Source organism: Mytilus galloprovincialis, chromosome 14, assembly GCF_965363235.1.
Source record: "Mytilus galloprovincialis chromosome 14, xbMytGall1.hap1.1, whole genome shotgun sequence".
Taxonomy (NCBI): domain Eukaryota; kingdom Metazoa; phylum Mollusca; class Bivalvia; order Mytilida; family Mytilidae; genus Mytilus; species Mytilus galloprovincialis.
Window position 1 is genome coordinate 6,755,402 of NC_134851.1, and position 24,601 is coordinate 6,780,002.

General features: G+C 32.4%; 1 protein-coding gene across 3 annotated transcripts in view; it reads right to left on the bottom strand.

The window, feature by feature from the left end:
• Window positions 1-2,882: 2,882 nt before the first annotated feature.
• Window positions 2,883-24,601, bottom strand: part of LOC143058372 (uncharacterized) — a 50,090-nt gene continuing 28,371 nt past the window's right edge. The window contains exons 6-14 of one of the 3 annotated variants that reach the window (XM_076231869.1): window positions 20,577-20,815; window positions 18,717-18,884; window positions 17,842-17,949; window positions 17,152-17,272; window positions 16,484-16,660; window positions 14,269-14,332; window positions 12,573-13,434; window positions 10,690-11,732; window positions 2,883-10,012 (exon numbers count right to left, since the gene is read on the bottom strand). In XM_076231869.1, the coding sequence (XP_076087984.1) occupies window positions 9,877-10,012; window positions 10,690-11,732; window positions 12,573-13,434; window positions 14,269-14,332; window positions 16,484-16,660; window positions 17,152-17,272; window positions 17,842-17,949; window positions 18,717-18,884; window positions 20,577-20,815 (2,918 nt within the window). In that variant the 3' untranslated portion in view covers window positions 2,883-9,876. Of the gene's footprint in view, window positions 10,013-10,689; window positions 11,733-12,572; window positions 13,435-14,268; window positions 14,333-16,483; window positions 16,661-17,151; window positions 17,273-17,841; window positions 17,950-18,716; window positions 18,885-20,312; window positions 20,372-20,400; window positions 20,470-20,576; window positions 20,816-24,601 lie in introns of those variants that run through there. The other 2 variants (XM_076231870.1, XM_076231871.1) reach the window with 2 other exon arrangements.

Below are 24,601 nucleotides of genomic sequence, written 5' to 3' on the forward strand. Positions count from 1 at the left end.
ATACTGTGCAATTGAAAATTTCTTGCTATTGCACAATACTTGATATGGAATCCTGATTTGGACCAACTTGAAAACTGGGCCCATAATCAAAAATCAAAGTACATATTTAGATAAAGCATATCAAATAAGCCCAAGAATTTAATTTTTGTTAAAATCAAACTTAGTTTAATTTTGGACCCTTTGGACCTTAATGTAGACCAATTTGAAAACTGGACCAAAAATTAAGAATCTACATACACAGTTAGATTTGGCATATCAAAGAACCCATTTATTCAATTTTTGATGAAATCAAACAAAGTTTAATTTTGGACCCCCATTTGGACCAACTTGAAAACTAGGCCAATAATTAAAAATCTAAGTACATTTTTAAATTCAGCATATCAAAGAACCCCAAGGATTCAATTTTTGTTAAAATCAAACTAAGTTTAATTTTGGACCCTTTGGACCTTAATGTAGATTAATTTGAAAACGGGACCAAAAATTAAGAATCTACATACATAGTTAGATTCGGCATATCAAAGAACCCCAATTATTCAATTTTTGATGAAATCACAAAAAGTTCAATTTTGGACCCTTTGGGCCCCTTATTCCTAAACTGTTAGGACCAAAACTCCCAAAATCAAACCCAACCTTCCTTTTATGGTCATAAACCTTGTGTTTAAATTTCATAGATTTCTATTTACTTATACTAAAGTTATTGTGCGAAAACCAAGAATAATGCTTATTTGGGCCCTTTTTTGGCCCTTAATTCCTAAACTGTTAGAACCAAAACTCCCAAAATCAATCCCAACCTTCCTTTTGTGGTCATAAACCTTGTGTCAAAATTTCATAGATTTCTATTCACTTAAACTAAAGTTATAGTGCGAAAACCAAGAAAATGCTTATTTGGGCCCTTTTTGGCCCCTAATTCCTAAAATGTTGGGACCAAAACTCCCAAAATCAATCCCAACCTTCCTTTTGTGGTCATAAACCTTGTGTTAAAATTTCATTGATTTCTATTCACTTTTACTAAAGTAAGAGTGCGAAAACTAAAAGTATTCGGACGACGACGACGCCGCCGCCGACGACGACGCCGACGACGCCAACGTGATAGCAATATACGACCAAAAAATTAAAATTTTTGCGGTCGTATAAAAACAGTAAAATTTCCTTAAAATTACCATTTTAGGGGCAACAACCCAACAACGGGTTGTCCGATTCATCTGAAAATTTCAGGGCAGATAGATCTTGACCTGATAAACAATTTTACCCCATGTCAGATTTGCTCTAAATGCTTTGGTTTTTGAGTTATAAGCCAAAAACTGCATTTTACCCCTATGTTCAATTTTAGCCATGGCGGCCATGTTTTTTGATGAAATGGGAATTAAAACACAAACTTTATTCTAGATACCCTAGGAATCAATCAGATGAATTTTGGTTTGAATTGGTTCAGTAGTTTCAGAGGAGAAGATCTTTGAAATAGTTGACGACGACGGACGGAGACGACGACGGACGGACGACGACGGACACCAAGTGATGGCAAAAGTTCACATTTCCTTTTAGGAAAGGTGAGCTGAAAATGGTTAAAAATTGACTATAAAGGGCAATAACTCCTAAAGTGGTCAACTGACCATTTTGGTCATGCAGACTTATTTGTAGATCTTACTTTGCTGAACATTATTGCTGTTTACAGTTTATCTCTATCTATAATAATATTCAAGAAAATAACCAAAAACAGCAAAATTTCCTTAAAATTACCATTTCAGGGACAGCAACCCAACAACGAAATGTCCGATTCATCTGAAAATTTCAGGGCAGATAGATCTTGACCTGATGAACAATTTTACCCCCGTGTCAGATTTGCTCTAAATGCTTTGGTTTTTGAGTTATAAGCCAAAAACTGCATTTTACCCCTGTGTTTTATTTTTAGCCATGGCGGCCATCTTGGTTGGTTGGCCGGGTCACCGGACACATTTTTTAAACTAGATACCCCAATGATGATTGTGGCCAAGTTTGGTTAAATTTGGCGCAGTAGTTTCAGAGGAGAAGATTTTTGTAAAAGTTAACGCAGGACGATGACGGACGACGCCGGACGCCAAGTGATGAGAAAAGCGCACTTGGCCCTTTGGGCCAGGTGAGCTAAACAAGAGGCTCTCAAGAGCCTGAATCGCTCACCTTAAATTTTTTGCTTAAATCTTCCATCAATGATTATTTTGGGTTTTCAATTTATATAAATGGTTCTTTGATTCTGTCATATCTTCTTCAAAAGCAAAAACAAGAGTGGACACACTGAAATGTCTCGTTTGTCTCGTGTTCATAATATAATTTATGATGAAAGTATAAAAAAACATTGTATACCCCAAGCATTACATTATTGCTGTTTACAGTTTATCTACATCTATAAAAATATTCAAGATAATAACCAAAAACAGCAAAATTTTCTTAAAATTACCAATTCAGGGGCGGCAACCCAACAACGGGTTGTCCGATTCATCTGAAAATTTCAGGGCAGATAAATCTTGACCTGATAAACAATTTTACCCCCATGTCAGATTTGCTCTAAATGCTTTGGTTTTTGAGTTATAAGCTAAAAACTGCATTTTACCCCTATGTTCTATTTTTTGCCATGGCGGCCATGTTTTTTGATGAAATGGGAATTAAAACACAAACTTTATTCTAGATACCCTAGGAATCAATCAGATGAAGTTTGGTTTGAATTGGTTCAGTAGTTTCAGAGGAGAAGATCTTTGAAATAGTTTACGACGGACGGACGACGACGACGACGGACGCCAAGTGATGGCAAACGCTCACATTTCCTTTTGGAAAGGTGAGCTAAAAAAGGGGGGTTCCAACCCCTCTTCTGGATCCGCGCCTGCAGGTGAAATAAAAACAATAAAACCACATACAAGCACAGCACTGTTTACTAGAATAATATCACATCAAGTTTCTGAAGTTTTTATATTGCATCTGTCAAAAAATCACAAACCCCAAAATATGATATGTGGTGACAGCCACACATAAACTGTATACAATAAATATTATTGGAGGTGTCTCAGCTTCACCAGAAAATATCCTCACTGCTACTTATAAGGATAAATGGCTGAATAGGGTTTTGAGCCATGACATTATGATTTAGGAATAATAACATTTCATTTTCATGTTAAGTTACAGAAATATTTATAAAAATTAAAAAAAAAAAAGTCATTGAAAGTCTGTTGTTGATTTTCAAGATAAACTTTTGATTTGTTAATTGATGTAAAAATTCGAATTTGTGGAATTTGTTTTAGTTAATTTACACATGGACTATATTAACAAAATGAAGGAGGGAGAAAAAGATTGATTGATGAAATATGAACTAAATTGAGCATTATACTTCAATACTGTCATGTAGAGATTGTAAAATAATGTTCACCCTAATTTAAAGCTAAATCACATTTAGTATCTGATATTGCAATCTAGCATTAACTTCACAATATTTAAGACATTATATTTTAATGAGTTATTACAGTGGCGGATCCAGCCATTTAAAAGAGGGGGTCCCAACCCAGGACAAAGGGGGGTCCAACTATATGTTCCCATTCAAATGCATTGATCGGCAAAAAAAAAGGGGGAGTTCCAACCCCCAGAACCCCCCTGGATCCGCCAATGGTTATTATTATTATTATTAAAAAAAATCCAATCAATTATTGAATTAAATCATATATAAATAAATCTTTGGTAAAGAAAAATGTCCACCCTAAAACTGTATTATTTGGTTGGGTGAAAGATCAAATTTGTAAATTACCAGAACAATGACATTGTGGCACGACATGTCACATGACATTGTGTCACATGACAAACATTGTAATAAAAGAACCCTTTCTGGTGAAGCTAAGATATGTCATATCAACATCTGTCCATACTCAAAGTAACAGTGATAAAAGATAATTGAGAAGTTTACACCATTAATTATTACAGTCATCAAGGACAATTTTATATATCTATTACCAATAACTCTGATATTGTGAACCAATAAATTTGCTTCATAAATTCCGAATTAGAATTAAAATTTTATCCTTTAATCGCTTCATGTCATAATTATGAGAACAGGAGCAATTAAAGGATTTAATTTTAATTAGATTGATACTTTTCAAAATTATCCTCTTTTTTTTGGGTGCAATATTTAAAATAAAAATTCAACAATTTGCTTAACATTGACATAAAATATCATATCATGTATAATCTATTAATTCTGGCTTAACTATTCTCCTTTTTTTAAAACTGTAATTTCAGAATCTAGATTTCCCTGCTTGTGTCTGCATTGACGAATAGCATGATTATTGATATCTGTACAATATGTACAATAAATTAAAATTTACGGATTATGATTGGTTAAATACACAATACTTAGTAATGGTCTTGGCCAATCAAAATGATTTTGTGCAAGTGTTTAAATAAATAAGAAATTAATAGAATTTAGCTTATGTAATGAGTTATGTTGGGAGATAAGCCCCTTGAAACTAAATGCTTGTATTGTATAAACTCTCAAATTATTTTTAGTTCTAACATGAGGAAAGAAAAATGTTTTGGCAGCCCATTTATAGGTAGTTCCCACCTTTTGTCCTCTCAACTTTCCATTACTTTTGAAAATATTAATTATCACAATGCAGCAAATGAATTCAGTAAAATTTGATTCATCCTGAATAAATTATATTACTGTATGGACAGAGTCAATATCTAGAACAAAACATTAAGTAAATAGAATAACATACTTATAAACAACAACTAAACAACATTTATAAAATGAAAATTTGTGTTATGAATTTTCTGTAACAATCACATATTTATAATTAACAAAATGAATCAATGGAATAAAAAACAGAAATATTAAAAAATGACAGGTGTTTTAATAACTTATCATTTTTAATTTTATAAAATAAATAATGGACTATTTTATTCTTTTACTTATAATGACTCAATTCTGCATTTGTTTACATCCCTTTAATTAAACAAGGTACAAGGAATAAAATTAAACAATTGTAGCACAATGTTTTGTGTTTACACTTATACAATGTGTAATTTGTGTGTATAAATATACAATGTAATCTGTGTGTACAATCATACAATGTAATCTGTGTATACAAATATACAATGTAATTTATGTGTACAATCATACAATGTAATCTGTGTGTATCAAAATACAATGTAATTTGTGTGTACAATCACCATGTGAAACAAAAGTACACTGTAATTAATTAACATTTAAAAAAAAAAAAATACATTGTAATTTTATTTTACAAAACTTGTGCACTGTATTTGAAATATACATAATAGTTTTTTTTTAAACAAATTCTTTAATAAACAATATTAAATATAATAATAGCCTGACTTATCTAATTAAATCTGATGATATCTATGAACATATCATTATAAATTAATGTATTTAATGTAAATGTAACCACTTGTGCAATATCATTCATTACATAATCTTTTTTATGTACTCCATGGATAACATTCGTTTAAACTAAAGGCAAGCAAGCTTTCAACTAACTCGAAAAGTCTTAACAAAAAAAATAAAAATTTTCAAATGTTTTTTCTCTCTATTCATAAAAAACTTGAAATAAAAGAAATACATACAAGAAATAAACACCACATATATTACATCCAATTGTCGTGTGTTTTTTCTATTTTTATCATATAGAGTCATCATATTACAGTCAAATCTTGAAAGGTACACATATAACAATCTAAAATATTAACAATTTTTACATTGTAGGGGACCATAAATCACAATAGGGGTTATAAATATATCATATATTTAGATATATAAATCAAATACATTACTATTATTTTTGGCTTGATTCCTAAATTATTTAAAGTAACCCTTAATTTATAGAACTTCTTTAGTTATCAAAATGGTGAACCCTTATTAAAAATATTTTCAGATCAAGTCGAAAATACATAACTAATCATATTTTGTGACACACAGGATTTAAAAACAGAATCAATCTTCCTTTTTTGAGCTTTTTAAAAATGTACACATCAGTCCTTTTTTTAATAGTCACAAATACTGATAATCAAAACATTAAAAGCATAGGCGGATCCAGGTAGGGCCCCCCCCCCTTTCGTGGGAAAAATTTGGTTGATTATATATGGAATCATTGAAGAATGACTTGTGCGGGCCCCCCTTAGGCAAAGTTCTGGATCCTCCACTGAAAAGAATTGCAATCAACAATATTAATGACTTGTGTCCAGGGGTGAATTCAGCCCTTTTTAAAAGAGGGGTTCCAATTATGTCTCCATTCAAAAGCATTGATCATAAAAAGGGGGGGGGGGGGTTTAACCCTGGGAACCAACCTCAGCTTACTGGATCTACCACTGAATGTCTGCAGCTTTTAAATAAAGAAAATATCCTGTAATCTGGTCCAACTGCAATACAACTTAATACTGTAAATTCAGAAATTATTCATGTGAGGTTTTTAATATTGTGAAAAATGCGACAAAGTTGCAAACACAATAATTTTAACGCACACTTTGAAATTGTTTTCTATGAATTAAACAGGATTTTTCTCAAAATCGTAAAATTAAAATCGCATTTAATTGTAAATTAACAAAATCGCAATAATAAATGCACGCAATTATTTGTGAATTTACTGTAACAAATAAGTTCCTGTAAACTTATCCAACTGCAATACAACTTTATGAAGGCACCTCCGTTATAATATATAATACAGTTACAGTCACCGGTATGGTTCTTGCATATAGATATGAATGAAGAAGGATGTTGAGCATACATCAACAAGACAGCAACCCAACAAACACAAAAAACAGAAGACATTTAGAGGTCAACAGTCTTCAACATGAGACAAATGTCTGTACAAAATGTCAACCTTTAGATAGTCCACATCAAGAATATTTGTGAATAATTTTAACATAAATTGTCTTGTGGAATATATCTAGGATAACATTATTTCTTTCTTCGGAATATCTAGGAATTAATTTTAAAGATGGATTGTAAAAAAAAATCACTTTCCGTAGGTGATAATGAATTAAAATTAGCTTTCCCAATTCTAGTATCCTGGACGGATTAATAGGTCTATAGTGTATACATACTCTTTCTATCAGAACTTGCTCTGAGGATTAAAGGTGTTTTTCCCTTTTCAAAAAGATAATTTGAAATCAAATAGCTATGATTTTTGAATTTACAGTATTTGTTAAGCCAAGTAATATGTATGGGTGAAGAATTAAAATTCAACACTAAAGTTAACTGAATCAGTTTCTTCATATCATAGCAATGTTATAAAACAAATTCGTAATGCAGGTAGACAAATATGTTTAGCTCAGTATCCTTAATGCATTAAACTTTCTTATCACAATATAGTTTTTTATTTTTAGTCTGATTTATCTCCCTTTTCTTAAATGAAAATTTATTTACAAAACATTAATAATCACTTTTTAGACATATTTTGGCAAACGATACCCCAACAAATCAGCTGTACAGAGTAAAAATAATAAAGTTTAGTAATATAACACCACAGTGGTATTCGTGTTATTTTTCTCCAAATTCACTTGAATTAACTGCATATATTGCTTTGGTCTGACATTAAGATACAGGAAATACTTTATCTAGAAATATTATGCTGACTAATCAGTACCTAACACTACAGGGAGATAACTCTGTAAAATCAGCAGAACGTTTTTAATGACGTTGTGTTGTTAAGGGAATATCAAGCTTCTCAATGATCAAAATAAGTTTTTGTCGAACTGCTATATAACCAGTGTAATTTTTCTGATTAAACGGTTGGTTCAAAGTTTTTGAAATTTTTATATTTTTGTCAAAGGGTCAAACTAAATACTTTGTCAAAATTTAAAGAAAATTAAACGAGCCAAATCAATTTTAGTTCAGGTGTTAGGTACCACCTTAATATAGAAATTTTTAAATGATAATTAAACAGAAATGATTATTAGAGCATTTTTTAAATCTTTCATATTCAAAAATTTAAAAGCTTGAATTTTGAAAAATTTCGGTCAATGCCCAATACCTTTATTTTATCAAGTTGTCAATAAATACTTATATGAAAATATACAACAATACAAATTTAATTCCACTTTATTGTGGGTCACCACATAAATAATCTTCAAATAGAATGAAGCGATTTGTGCATTTAGAGCAAATCCCAGAAAATAATTTATTACAGATTCCCTAAATGAGCCCCTTCATATGGCAATATACAGCATTTACAATATTAATAACTAACTAATGAAAAATTATCAGTCATATTAACTATCTTTAACACAAATATTAAATATATATTTGTACTTTTTTATAAATAAAAATAATGATAAAATGTATCTTTATAATGAACGTGACAACAAAATATATTATTATTTCCTAATTCCACAACACACAACATCAAAAATAATTTGCAAAACTTTCAATTCTGAGCATTTATACTATTACATATTTTATATTTATTCAGGGAATCGCTACGTTAAAACAATTTTCCATTCAGAAATTCATACATTCTGGGTAATATTTGGAAAGGTGTACACCAAAGCATTGTGATTGGTTAGAATTGTTTTAAGCAACTGAAATCTATCAAATGACATTTTTTGTTTAAATTGAGTGGCAACAAGTAAATTACCAACAATTTAGACTTTTAAAAGTAGTGAGTTCAAACAAGAGAATATTGAGATTTTTAGATTCAAGAAAGTGTTATAACAACTATTTTCCTACTAACCAGAGCAGATTTTAATTAATACTTGACAGTCTCAAATTACTAAACATTTATCAGTATTTCTTGTTTTTTTTTTATATTTGTTTTCTGTTAAAAAAATTCATGCATGTCCAAACCATCAAATCTATTCTTTCTACATTTTATGTGTTTTATCGTAACGACCCTGCATACCCGAGGTATCACTTCAGGGAATTACAAACTCACCAGGCGTTGATTCACTTTCGTTTGTAATTGTAAGTAAAAGTTTACAGCTCAGAGTTGAAAATTCTGGTACATATTTTTTTTATCAACATTCATACCCATTAAATAATCTACATATACACACAAAAACAACTAAGTATATACATTATCCTTCCGAGAATAGTCCTTCACAGGTACATCACAATTAACAGGTAAAAGAAAAACAAGTATTTTGTAACAATGTATTTCTTGATTTATGGTAAAATGATGCAGTTGAATTCTATTTTTTTCAAACTGATGTTGTTATGTGAAGAACTCAATGAATGAAAATATCAAACTGAAGAATAAGTAATTTTTTTTTTGAAATGTTTTAACTGTTGACTTTCTTTGAATCAACATTAAAAAGTTATTTTAGTATAATAAAATACCTCTTCAACATTATGACCTTTGTTAATACGAATAAATTAAGGTTGGATATTCTTCAATGAGACACCAACAAACCAAAAACATTTGGCTGTTGAAATCAAAACTTATTTAATAATTTCAGCCTCATAATGCTACTTTTGAATTGAACAAAAAATGAAAAAAATGTTCTTACACAAGTTACTAATTGTATCATTGTTGCAAGAACTGAAAATCTGTGAATATATTATGCCTCTTTTCTCTTGTCTTTTTGTAAAAGATCATGAGGTTCACATATATGCTTTACTTTTTGGAAAGGTAAATATAAGTTGTAGAATCTAAATCATATCTCTTCGAACTCTTCACCTCGCTATCAAACTTTCTTTGTTCACATGCAAGCAGCAACCTTGTTTCATTATTTCTCATCACTGATGCAGTTCACATATATCATTCACTCACAGGTTGAACATAATTTGATATTAAAACTACCTTTACATTTAATCTTACACTTATATAACAAAATGAAAAGACAAAATGTGAAGAAAATTCTGAACAATAAAATATGTTATAAAAGGAATCGTTTAATTCGTCATAAAAACTAAGAGCTAATTTCCTCTTTGATCTTTCTGTCGAGAATTTCTTCCAACGTGACTTGTGGCATGACTTGTGGCATGTTTGATGGCATGGTTAATGGAGGACGTGTTAAGTTTAAAGGCTGGCCTTCACCTTCACCTCTGTAATGAGAAAAAAATTACAAAGTTTAGTTATCTATAAATAAGCAATCATTGGCTTCACCTCTGTAATGAGAAACAGTTAAGTTATTGTTAGTCTTTACACCTAGCTACATAACAATAAAAGAAAAGTTTTGTAGATTAACTAAACTATAAAAAACTATATAAAAATTTTAAACTTATTAAAAAGCCCTGTGCCTGCATTAGTTTACAGTTTAAATTTTGGGTTTGAGTGTTTCTGTTGAAAGTGAATTGAGAAAAATGCTTCAAACACATAACAATAAAATGTGAAAAGATTTAAAAATCTTGTACAATTATCGTATATTTCTTTTTGAAGGGGGAGCTTTTATATTGGTAGTCTGTTGCAGTGTTACATATTTAATTTCGTTCAATTTTTTAGATCATTCATTAGGGTCATTTGTAAGTGGACTATGAGATATGGGCTTTACTTATTGTTGAAGGCTGTAACGTGACCTATTTTGTGTTGTTTATTTCTGTGTCATTTGGTCTCCTTTGAAGAGTTGTTTCACCAAGTCTTTTTTTTTTTTATATTATCCTATGATGTGGATTCTTCCTACATTGTTCTACTATTAAACAACAAATGAACAAATAAGTGTATGCCCACTAAGAGTCTAAGACTCAAGCACATGTACTTTTTTATAAGCAGTAAATATATTTACCTATTATGTGGATTGACACAGAGTTGAGCAAGTTGCTGCATTCCTGCCAGGTGCTGATTGTAGGCTGGTAGGAGATTCATCGCCTGAATAGAGTTGTAAGCTGCCCCTATAAATGCAGGATGCATGGGTACGCCACCAGGGTACATTTGTGGGTATACCATACCCTGAGCATTTTGTCCAATCGGACCCATCACATGTGGTCCATTATATCGCTGCATCTGGGCAAAGGGATTTGATTGGTTGTCACCAAGCATGGCTGAATTTTGTCCATTTTCAACAATGCTGTGGTTGGCAACATTTTCATTGGAGCCATGTCCTTGATCAATTTTGCTTAGATTTTCCGTACTGTCATATTTGCGTAATAATTTATCTTTAAGGTGAAGCTTGGTTGAATGATGCAAGTCTCTTTCAGCCACATCACCTGCAAATTCTTTATCTGACTTCTGTGGGACACCATTATCAACAAATTGTGATTTTTGAACAGTACTTTTCATAACTCTCGGTACATTCAATAATAATTGTTCTCTGTTATTTGACGTGACTAGCTGTTGATGACTCATGAACGGATTGTACGACTTCTGTACCGGACTATTTAAATGAGCAAACAACTGAGGATGAGCCTCAATCGTTGATTTCTTCGCCTTTTCATTCTTTTTTGGCTCCATAACAACACTTTCATTCGATTTGGTGCCATTACTGGCTGAATTATCAGGAGTCGTGGGCCTTGATTTTTCTTCTCCTTGGGTATTATTGTGAATATGGTGTTTTCGTAGCTTATCAAATTTCTTGTGAAATATTTTGACTTTGTCTTCAGATTCTTCTTCTTGATCGACAGCCATAGGAGAGCCAGGCTGTGAAATTTCCTCTTTTTGTAATTCTTGAGATCCATGTATGCCTTCCTCTCTTGGAGGTATAGGTTTAAATGATGATTTAAGGTGACCTGATGGTGAACGATGTTGCCATAGTGATCCACCGGGTGCTATAGGAACAGGTATCCTTAGCAACGATGAACTTTCATAAGAATCTGAACCAGGTCTTTGAAGCTGAAATACAAAAAAATAATTAATTATGAAATAACTTTCATCCATTTGACAAACATGATTGACTCTAATTATAATTACTGTTATTTTTAGAATTTTATATGTTCATCTATGATTGCGAGTTTAAGAAAAGCTAAATACAGATATGTACATATATCATTATATCAGATTTCAGAATGTATTACGTGTTATTATGTTTTTATTACTGCGATACTCACTAAGGAATAATATTATTAAAAATTTGGGAATCACACACATCAAGTTTTTCTTCTTCATAAAGTTTCTAACAATCCTTCTTATTGAAGATTATATCGTTCTATCCTAAAGCTTCAAATATACACATATTCAAACAGTCAAAACTATTATTGAAAATGCATCAATTGGAGTGAATAAAAATGTATAGCACCACTGGTGAAATAAAGAAAAAGGTAAACAACAGTATGTGTTCATAGGACACACTCCAATGCTCACATTAATTACCTCCATGTTCAGTTAACCAGTGTGAAATCATAGTCAAAACTCTACATTGGCAGATTTTGTTTTTTTAAGCGAACAATTTAACACCATCATGTATGTACACAAACCATTATTTATTTAAGTTTAAAGTTAATCATGATAAATCAGAAATTATAGTAACTTAGTACTATAGTTAAACGTGTTGCTACCATTAATATAATATTGTAGTAATCGAACTTGATTGATCCAAGTGATTCACAAATTGGAGAGTGATTCCTTAGCTACATTATGTACATGTACCACTGGTCAACTGTGGATTTGGTGGTAACTTTAACACATTGAAAACATTAATGGTCAATTACAAAATACATTAGAGTCATGATATACCTTATGTTCTTGAGAGAGAAAATTATCTGAAAACTTGGGTAAATAGTCCGAAGACCTCTCTGCCAATGGTGACTTCTTTCTGGCGTAAGGTCCAAATGATGCACCAACACTACCTCTACGCATTTCTGGATTTAATCGATACTGGAGATCATCAGGGGAGATTCTTTCGTCAGGATACATTGTAGCTGATAGATTCCTTGGAACTCGGGAAGCCCGGCCTTCACTGTTCATATGAAAACTATAGCATCTAGGCCTCATTGGGCCAAATTCGTCCTGTCCCATAGAACCTGACCTTGACCTTGAATTTGGAGATCCAGGAGACGAAGAACCAAAGGGAAGTAATGAGTCCCTAGAAAATGCTGGACTGGCACGAGAACTACAAGCACTGGTAGAATCAGCCATTGATATAGGAATAAAATCATGGTGGGTTCTATTCAGATAAGCATGAAATTCCTCAGGAATGGGACTGCTTGCGGCACTGTTACATATCGATGGCGGCATGCTGTCTCCACGAATGGCAGCACGCTTTTCTAACTTGTCACTCAACTTGTTCACCATTTTGTTCATATAGTCTCTATCTAAAGTATTCCGTCTACGATTTCCTTCATCTATCGTATGTAATCTGGGTCGTGTGACTGTTTCCCGGTCTAATGTGTGACATCGTCTACGTGGCATGTCTGGAACCAGACCATAATATCCAGCATTTTCTTCTTTATAAAATGTTCCGTAAGGTGTTTTAAGAACCACTTGGTGGGTGTCATTAGGGAATCTTATTCCGGAGCCTGTGCTGCCGTCATATGACCCACAGCCAGAATCGTAACCTGTAGCCCCAGACTGATCGGATGGTGAAGAACCTTCAGATCTGTAATAAAAAATATATTTTACCACTTGTCATATTTAAATGTCTTGATCCAATTTTAATCAATAACACCTAAAATATCCTATGTTTTGAACTTGTTTTTCAAGAGTGTGTCACTATCATGGTTTGTTTTTAACTAATATTAAACTTCAAAAACAACTTTTTATTAAATCATGCAAACTGACATTTCACTTTCCTTTCAAGGTACAATGTTTAATTCTAGTTATTTTTCACTCAACACATGTTCATGTCCTTTTTTTCACACTTTGACACAGTTGATGATCTTAAAAATTATTTACATCCTAACTTTTGTTATTCTTTTAATACTGGTTATTCTGTTAGTCAAGTAACTTTATTTTTTTGTTTGTGTTTAACACCTTATTAAGTAAACCTGGTCTCTATCATGGCAACTGTTTTATTATGATTATCAGAAAACATGCATTTACCTTTTTTGTCAATGTTTAATTATGTTTGTTACTAAATTTTAGCATTTTCATCTTAGGTGCAAAATAAACTGAATATTACTAGAGCCAGAATATACCAATTTACAACAAGGAGTTGTAATCGTAATCAATATTGATTACTGTTTCAAAGATGCAGTATGATTGCCTATGAGAAAACTCTCCACAATTTTCAGTACTATTGGTTATATTGTGGTGGCCATTTTGTATTGTTGGAGGAAGTAAGTGTGCGGAAGAGACCCACAACAATCAACAGGAAAACTGCACATGCAACCATAGGAGTTGGAACTCATGAACTCAGTATTGACCGACTAGGGATAAAGTAAATAAACTAATTAGACCAATGACGTTAAAGCTGACAGTATTACAAGCTTACCTAGAATCAGATATATTTTTATTTGTTTCCATTTTCCCGTCACTCGACTCTCCTTCTCCTTGCCCTTTTTAAAATAATAATTTCTGTGAATATTTGATAACAACATTAGCTTACAACATAAAAATATCAGTAATAAAGTGGATGCATTATTATTTGTAGGCTACCAATTTTAGTGAATTTCTTGAGGATATGTTAAGCAGGAATTCAAATGTTTAACAAAACTACAAAACAAATTTCCACGAAAATACAATGTTTCATCAATCCATGAAAATAAATAATTTGTCAGTACCGAAGTATAAACAGAAATTTCCCTTACATATTATTATTAACACACTGAAATAAACAAGAGTTTATTTAAATTTTTCTTATTTGTTTTCATGTTAAAAATGTACCATAAAGCTGGTATTGAGTCAACAAAGGAAACAGTGTGGAGCTAAATATTTATACTTCATGACTTAGGAGTGGCAAAGAGCAGGACATTCACTGTATCTGTATTAGGCCAAAATCTCTGACTTTCCCATCTAAAAAGTGTTGATCTCTCAAGAAAAAATGTCCAGTGACACAAAGCAAAAGTGATTGTTAGTTTAAACATATTTTATTTGCTTAAATGTGCAAAAGGGATGAGATGCAAGTTAATCAAACTTATATAGTCTTCTCAAAGTGATCGTTTATAACAACTGCTACTCAAGTCCAGCAATTAGGTCAGTTTACAATTTGATCTTTTGATATTTGATATTTCAAAATTAAAGTTTTATAATTATCCCCCCTTATGCCCAATATTACAAAAGAAAGAATGCTATTTCTAAAGACTAAACTCCTAATTCTCCAGCTTTACCACCATTTCTCTAGTAAATAACCTTATTTTTACATTGAACTTTTCACACAAGTTTATTCTCTAGATAAATAACGTTTTTCCTCTTTACATAAAATAACATTTATAAATGCCATCTAAATAGCTTTGTTTAACCTATGGTCACATTTTGTTTTCAATAAAAAAAATCATTAATTGTAACAGTGACACGGTACAAAAGATAAACATTAATTCAAATTCAATATTCAAAACAAAAAGATAGCTGCTGGAAAGATGTGAAATCAAGGTCAATTAAATGTTTTATCCAGACAAATCAAGGTCAACTAAAGGTTTTTTTCCATGTCAAATCAAGGTTAATCAATATTTTGCAATAATTTCTATATCTAATTCATTTTATGCAAACGATCTGAATGATAAGTAGAACACCCACTGGCATATAGTTTTGTCACAGTTGTCAATGTTTAATATTTAAAACTTCATCCTGAATGAAACAAATACACGAGTAAATAAGAAAAATAATTTACGAACACATAAAAAAAATAAAATTTACAATGACAAAATGAGACTGATTGTAGAGTATTTAGAATACATGAATCAATTGGTAATTATTAGCTTTTCAGAGCATAGAGTATAAAGAGTACATACATCAGTAGTGTGTCACTTGGTAAATATTGACTTCTTTTTTTACATAAATAAGGCCGTTAGTTTTCTCGTTTGAATTGTTTATATTGTCATTTCGGGGTCTTTAATAGCTGACTAAGCGGTATGGGCTTTGCTCATTGTTGAAGGCTGTACAGCAATTTAATTAAAAACCGATCTCTCATCGCTCCCATTTTCTGATATGTCGCGTGGGAGATCTAACGAAACCCGCCTTGAGGTCACATGTGAGTGACCTCGTAGGTGTGTCTTTTTCGGCCAATGAAATTGAGTCTTCCACAATCTTGAAAGTTTAAAGTAAGGTAAAGGGATGTTACTCATTTTATTTACAACTAAATTGTCAGTCAAAATAATTCATAAACTTTTTTGATTGGCTTATAAATAGGTCGTCAACTCATTTGCATATCGTTATAATAAATTCATAACTTCTAGTTCACTCACATGTGACCTCAAAGCAGGTTTCGTTAGATCTCCCACGCGACATATCAAAAAACGGGAGCGATGAGAGATCGGTTTTTAATTAGAATGGCTGTACAGTGACCTATAATTGCTAATTTGTGCTTCATTTTGGTCTCTTGTGGAGAGTTGTCTCATTTGCAATCAAATCACATCTTCTTTTTTTTATATTTTCAGGTGTGTAGAGTATTTCTAAGTACGTAAAAAAAAATTTCATGTGTAAATAGGTGCAAATTGACTTTTTGGAGCTAAGAGTATTTGGCGTACATAGGTTGAATTTCGTTGACCTACCTATTGACTTTTCTGAGTGTAGAGTATTTAGTGTACGTAAATCGGTAGTTTTCATCAGTAATTTAGCGAAGAGAGTTGTGTCCTCCTTATGATTAGTATTTATCACGGTCTGTAGACTCTCCGTTAGTTTGTTCTGTAGTTTCTCAATCTGTTCTACATTTCGTAAACCTGGACGATCTGAAAATAAAATAACATTATAATCAAGAACGAAGAAAAATAGTCTGGAAAACAGAATTGCTGGAGAGCTGGATAGAGTGCAAACTTAAGTCCCCTTCAACTTCAATGGTAGGGTATTAATACTCAAATATATACAAATATTTGTTACTGATACTGAAAGGCAAATGTGTAACTAGGCCAATAAAAAATTTCTAGTTTCTCATCCAATTATTCCCCTTAATTTTGCATTTGAAATGAATTCTGTTTTTCAGGGATTTAAAATAAATTAATGGTGAATGATACAGATGATGCCCCTGCTGAAATAGAACCTTGTAAAAGTGACGTTACCCAAATTTGTACTTAATCTGTGTTTTGTGGTAATGAGCATTGTCCTAAAGTTTCATAACATTTGGTGAGGCAAACTAAATTTAACAATTTTCCACTTGTAAAGGGCCGTAACTGTAGAACAGTAAAAGTTTCAGTTTGTTTAAAACCATGGACTTGTTACTTACCAGGAGATAACAGAACTATTGCAGAAAACAAGGCTATTTCTTCCTCTGCTAACTTAAGCATATTGAACCTCTCGGCAAAATCAAACATTGAGTCCAACAGGAAACCAGCGGAATTGGTGGACTGAAATATTTGTTATAATGAATATTACAAATTAAACCAAAACATACATGAATTGGTCAGCAACAATAATTTTCCAAGCTGAAATCTTTCAGAAATTTGAAAGATCTCCTGAATTTTTTCTTTTAATGATATCAGCTTAAAAGTATAATGTTTACTGCCAAAAACTATGTCCATTTTATCATTAAATTAGAGAAAACTTCAATTCCATGAAGGGCTACCAAAGTTCATCAAGTTTCTAAAATTTCTAACCACAAAATGTACCATATAGTTGACATAAAAAGTTTATTTAATAAACAAACAACTTAAAATGCCAACAAATGCAAAAAATTATAATGCAAAAAGTTTGAGTCTAGATAGTAAGTATCCCATGACAATACAGAAGCTTCAGTTAAAATAAAACTAAATCAAACGTTTACTAAAAAAGTTATTTCCTAATAAAAGACAAATTTCTTCAAATACTCTTTTGTGATTATGACAAAGTTTCTGTCAAGATTTGATAAAGTTCAAAGAGGGTTTGACAAAGTTAAAGTTCTGCTAATTTGTATACAAGTGTAAATATTTAATCTTACATCTGGCGGTGGCCGTTTGAAGAGTTTGCCGCACGTAAACATCATTGTTCCATTGTCTGTATCAAACAAACAAGCGTGTCTAACCAGTAAAACTTCAAAGGTTGCTGCCTGAAAAAAGTAAAAAGTTTTAATTGTCATTTTGTACAAAATTAAAAAAATTAAACAGTGCAGATATTTAAACATTCAATAACATTCCTGTTTCCATTCTGAATTCTACTGTTCTTAATATAAAGTTATCAATTAATGGTTGGATTGAGTTATTTCCTGCTAATTTTTGTACTTTCTGAAATTTGATATTAATGAAAAATCTGTAGTATATCTCTTTTTTTCACTTCTTTGATGAAGGTGGATTGATTTTTGTTTTTTCTATGTCATCATCTGTTTGTTGTTTTTATGTACTAGTTTGAATATATCTTCAATTGGTATCTGTAATCTCTTTTTTTTTATAGTACTTGTCATGTGTTAATATATATGAGCTGCCTCGGATAGAAATGCAAATCAACATTAATGTATCTGTTTACATAAATGTAGGTTTTAAAAACAAATTCAATGGAAAGTCTGGGACTGTTTGCAAGTTGAATTGTTTATTGAAGCTATACAAGGGACAGAACTTCATCTTTTATTTCATTGTATTTCTTTAATGAATGCTCCAAAATAAATCAGAGTATTGTACATGTACATGTTCACGTTAACTTGCATAAGGTCGATTTCTATCCGACGCAACTCATATGTTTTAGACAATCAACATGTGTAGAAGACTTTGACATATGTTTTAAACAATCAACATGTGTAGAAGACTTTGACATATGTTTTAGACACTCATGTGTAGAAGACTGTGATATATGTTACGAAACTTGTCATGTTTTTTTATTTACCTTCAGTAGAGTGACTTGATCATCCTGATTAAGAATACAGAAGCCAGGAACAGATTTAGCAAAGTTAACCACAGAGATAATGGCGGGTGTGTAGAAATCGTAAAAGTCCTCCCATTCTTGGCTGTTATCGTTTGGGTCTCTGGCAAGCTGGGCATTCAATGGGCAAGCCTAAAATAAAATATAGTCATATAACAAGAATGTGTCCACAGTACACGGATGCCCCACTCACACTATCATTTTCTATGTTTAAAGGACTGTGAAATTGGAATAAATTCTCTAATTTGGCATTAAAATTAGAATGATCTTATCAAAGGGAACATGTATACTAAGTTTCAAGTTGATTGGACTTCTACTTTATCAAAAACTACCTTGACCAAAAACTTTAACCTGAAATTTGCACTATCATTTTCTATGTTCAGTGAACCGTAAAATTGGGGTCAAAACTCTAATTTGGCATTTAAATTAGAAAGATCATATCATAGGGCACATGTATACTAAGTTTCAAGTTGATTGGACTTCAACTTCATCAAAAACTACCTTGACCAAAAACTTTAACCTGAAGCCAAAAACTTTAACCTGAAATTTGCACTATCATTTTCTATCAGTGAACCGTAAAATTGGGGTCAAAACTCTAATTTGGCATTTAAATTAGAAAGATCATATCATAAGGAACATGTGTACTAAGTTTCAAGTTGATTGGACTTCAACTTCATCAAAAACTACCTTGACCAAAAACTTTAACCTGAAGCGGGACAGACGGACGAACGAACAGACGAACGAACGAACAGACGGACGAACGGACGCACAGACCAGAAAACATAATGCCCCTCTACTATCGTAGGTGGGGCATAAAAACGGATACATAATATTAGTGTTCATAAAGTACTCTTACTTTCCATTTTGAATTTTCCTCTGAGTTCAGTGTTTTTGTTTTTTCTACACTTTTGAAATCTTTAGCTTATTATTTGTAATGTGTATAAATTCAAATGTATATATCGATTAATTTGATGAACTAGTAGATATTTGAGTCAAAGATGAAGAATAAATGTTTTTACTTCAAGTCAGGTGGATCCTGTTATTTCAGCCTGTGATCACAGCAGCCCACTCTAATTGTCTCAATTACAACATCAGATTTTGTGAAAATTTTTAATGCAAAAGTTTTATCCTTATGTTATGGTACTAAATGGTGTGATAGGAAATCAACTAAGTTTTCTCTCATTGACTGACAATTTTAAGCTTCAATCAAAATACCATGTGAGAAGGGACTTTCTATAAATCATTATTGTACAATAGTGCAGCATTTTGATGTAGTATAAGATATCCAACCTTGCTATATTAGCAGGGACGTTAATGAAATCATTATTGCACTAGATTGCCTCTCTCATGGACTGATAATTTTGAGGAGGTATTCAGACTTACCATATGAGAGGGGGCGTTTAGGAAATCATTATTGTACAAAGCTGCCTCCCTCATGGAATGACCATTTTAAGGAGGTATTCAGACTTACCATATGAGAGGGGAAGTTAAGGAAATCATTTATTGCACAAGGCTGCCTCCCTCATGGTCTGAACATGTCTAGGAGGTATTCAGACTTACCATATGAGAGGGGACGTTTAGGTAATCTTTATTGCACAAGGCTGCCTTCCTCATGGACTGAACATTCTGAGGAGGTTTTCAGGCTTACCATATGAGCGGGGACGTTTAGGAAATCATTATTGCAGAAAGCTGCCTCCCTCATGGACTGAACATTCTGAGGAGGTTTTCAGGCTTACCATATGAGCGGGGACGTTTAGGAAATCATTATTGCAGAAAGCTGCCTCCCTCATGGACTGAACATTCTGAGGAGGTATTCAGACTTACCATATGAGCAGGGACGTTTAGGAAATCATTATTGCACAAGGCTGCCTCTCTCATTGTCTGAACATTTTGAGGAGGTATTGTGTTAGTTTGTCTGTGTGCCAGTATAACAGCTTGTATGAGATCATCAGGATTCTGTAGTAAGGTATGGAGTTGGTTCACCTGAGTCTGGCAGTTAACACGATGCATTTGTTCGATGATTCGAGCTTTTTCTTTCTTTGGGACACGTCCAAAGCGGACAGCTAAAATAGAAAGATTGATTATTAGTTGTCAATAGCTTTAATAATTATGTAAAAGGCAGCATGGAAGTATGAACATAATGAAACAGCTTCGTGACGATGTTAGCAACAAAAGTTCACTGTACAGCTTCCAACAATGAGCAAATTCCATATCATACAATTCAATAAGCTATGAAAGGCCCTGTCAGACATGACAAAATTAAAAGAAAAATTAATGAGAAAAACAATGGCCCACCAGATAATTCTCAATAACTTATGGTCATTTATAAGCATCAGAAACTACACAAAATCTACCATCACCACTTCTCTTATTTAACATGTTTAAGGTGGTACTACACAAAATCTACCATCACCACTTCTCTTATTTAACATGTTTAAGGTGGTACTACACAAAATCTACCATCACCACTTCTCTTATTTAACATGTTTAAGGTGGTACTACACAAAATCTACCATCACCACTTGCCTTATTTAACATGTTTAAGGTGGTACTACACTAAATCTACCATCACCACTTCTCTTATTTAACATGTTTAAGGTGGTACTACACTAAATCTACCATCACCACTTCTCTAATTTAACATGTTTAAGGTGGTACTACACTAAATCTACCATCACCACTTCTCTTATTTAACATGTTTAAGGTGGTACTACACAAAATCTACCATCACCACTTCTCTTATTTAACATGTTTAAGGTGGTACTACACAAAATCTACCATCACCACTTCTCTTATTTAACATGTTTAAGGTGGTACTACACAAAATCTACCATCACCACTTGCCTTATTTAACATGTTTAAGGTGGTACTACACTAAATCTACCATCACCACTTCTCTTATTTAACATGTTTAAGGTGGTACTACACTAAATCTACCATCACCACTTCTCTTATTTAACATGTTTAAGGTGGTACTACACTAAATCTACCATCACCACTTCTCTTATTTAACATGTTTAAGGTGGTACTACACTAAATCTACCATCACCACTTCTCTTATTTAACATGTTTAAGGTGGTACTACACTAAATCTACCATCACCACTTCCCTTATTTAACATGTTTAAGGTGGTACTACACTAAATCTACCATCACCACTTCTCTTATTTAACATGTTTAAGGTGGTACTACACTAAATCTACCATCACCACTTGCCTTATTTAACATGTTTAAGGTGGTACTACACTAAATCTACCATCACCACTTGCCTTATTTAACATGTTTAAGGTGGTACTACACTAAATCTACCATCACCACTTCTCTTATTTAACATGTTTAAGGTGGTACTACACTAAATCTACCATCACCACTTCTCTTATTTAACATGTTTAAGGTGGTACTACACTAAATCTACCATCACCACTTCTCTTATTTAACATGTTTAAGGTGGTACTACACTAAATCTACCATCACCACTTCTCTTATTTAACATGTTTAAGGTGGTACTACACTAAATCTACCATCACCACTTCTCTTATTTAACATGTTTAAGGTGGTACTACACTAAATCTACCATCACCACTTCTCTTATTTAACATGTTTAAGGTGGTACATAACACTACAGGGAGATAACTCTGTAAAAATCAGATGATAATTTCAATCACGTTTTATTGGTAAGGATATATTTAGGTTCTGGATGATCAAAATTAGTGTTTGTCAAATTGCTATATATCCAATGAAAAATTGCAACCTTTGTCCAATAAACAATGTTAGACATTGTTAGTGTCTGGTTCAATTTGTTTTGGAAATTTTTATATTTATGTCAAAGGGTCAAAGTAAATATACAGTCCGCCAAAAGTTAAGCATCACCAATAAATAACTGGCAATATTTTTTTAACTATTGCCAAAAAAATATTTATGTTTGGTGTTACGAATTGCCTTTAACATACACTAAGAAAATTCATTACAAACAAAAAGATTGAACTCCGATAAAGCAGTCAAGCAACTTTTTATTAAAGGGCATCTGCATGTTTACAAATACACTGTTTCTCCAGACGGTCGTGTTAGTGTGCAAACATTGGTCCTTGACTTCATAGAGGCAGCCAAAGAGCAAGTCACACTGTCAAAAGACATGCCCTAACAGGCAGGCACTGTAAAGGCAGGTTTCAACAGGAGAATGACTATCTATGCTCGAACATAAGAAGCTGACAAAACACTCATTGGTCAGATAAGAGTCGGTTTATGTTTTGACCACTCATCGCCATAATACAAATTTATATTTGGGGAAATAATATGGCCTACAACCAAAACAACATTTGCCTAATGATTTCATTTGCCCTGGTGGTGTTACAGTACGTGATTGCTTCTTATACCATTGTAAGCCGGGTATGCATATCCTGCAGGGTCACATAAACGGACAGATATACAGATATTTAGTGCCTAAAAACATTGTAGTCTTTCATTTTATAATCCCCCAATTGCGTCAACATGGTCACGACCCTTGTACATGGACGACAACTCTAGACCACACAGGGCAAGGATTGTGACCGAGTCCAAAGAGCATAAAGCCATTTACACTATCTTTTGGCCTTCCATGTTTCCATACATAAACCCTATCGAACATGTCTTGGATGTCAGTGGCAGAAATCTCAATCGCAGAGACCAACCTTCACAAAATTTTGTCGATTTAAAAGTAGTAATTGTTGATGAATGGCTTAGATTTTCTCAACTAAAGTTTTGAATGCTTGTAACGAGTCTCAGAGTTACACATGCTATTGACTCAAATATTGACATTAAATTTGGCGAACATACCAAAGATTATTTCTAAAGAAAATTTTAATGATATTGAGTGATTAATTGTTGTAAAAATATAAAATCACAGTGAAACTTAAATTCTGTTTCTGATTTGTGTAATTTACACGATTTCTATGAACGTAAAACCTAAATGCATAGAACCTCCATAAGTGACCAAAATTGTATGTGTGGTTTGTTTATGGTATATGTTAGCAAAATTGCTAAAAGAGCAATTTCTTTTTTTTGAGAAATAATTGATTTTTTAAATTGGAAAAAATTTCGATGCTATAAAAATAGGTGGTGTTTAACTGTATATTTTGTAAAAAATTTATGAAAATTAAAAGAGCCAATTTTTTTTAGTGGTGATTTAGTATCACCTTAAAAGGACAAAAAACATCACATGTTTTATACATACATAATGAAATCTACTAACAGGGATGTTCCTGCATTTGAATATAACCTTGTGCCCGTTGTTATTGGTTACCGTTCTAAATCAAGAAAGTTGTGAATTTCATCTTCTATTCCTATAATGAGTGAGTTTTAACTTCCTTCATAAACATATTTGGCCAATTGATGTGATAAACATTCTCACATATAAACACAAAACATCTGCTCATGTGGAACACTTGTGAAAATAAAAATTAATTAATTTTATGATTCTTTACAGACCTTTTAAAAATTTATACTTAACTTTAGTTGGTTGACCGTGATGGTATAACCGTTTCACAAATGATATTGGATATGTTCCTTACGTCGTTACTTCAATGCCCTTCCCTTTCATGAATGTGACCTACTGAATTTCGACTATTTACCGGATTTGTTATAACATAAGCAACATGACGGGTGCCACATGTGGAGCAGGATCTGCTTAGCCTCCGCAGCACCTGAGATCACACCTAGTTTTGGTGGGGTTCATGTTGTTTATTCTTTAGTTTTCTATGTTGTGTCATGTGTACTATTGTTTGTCTGTTTGTCCTTTTCATTTTTATCCATGGCGTTGTCAGTTTATTTTCGATTTATGAGTTTGACTGTCCCTCTGGTATCTTTCGTCCCTCT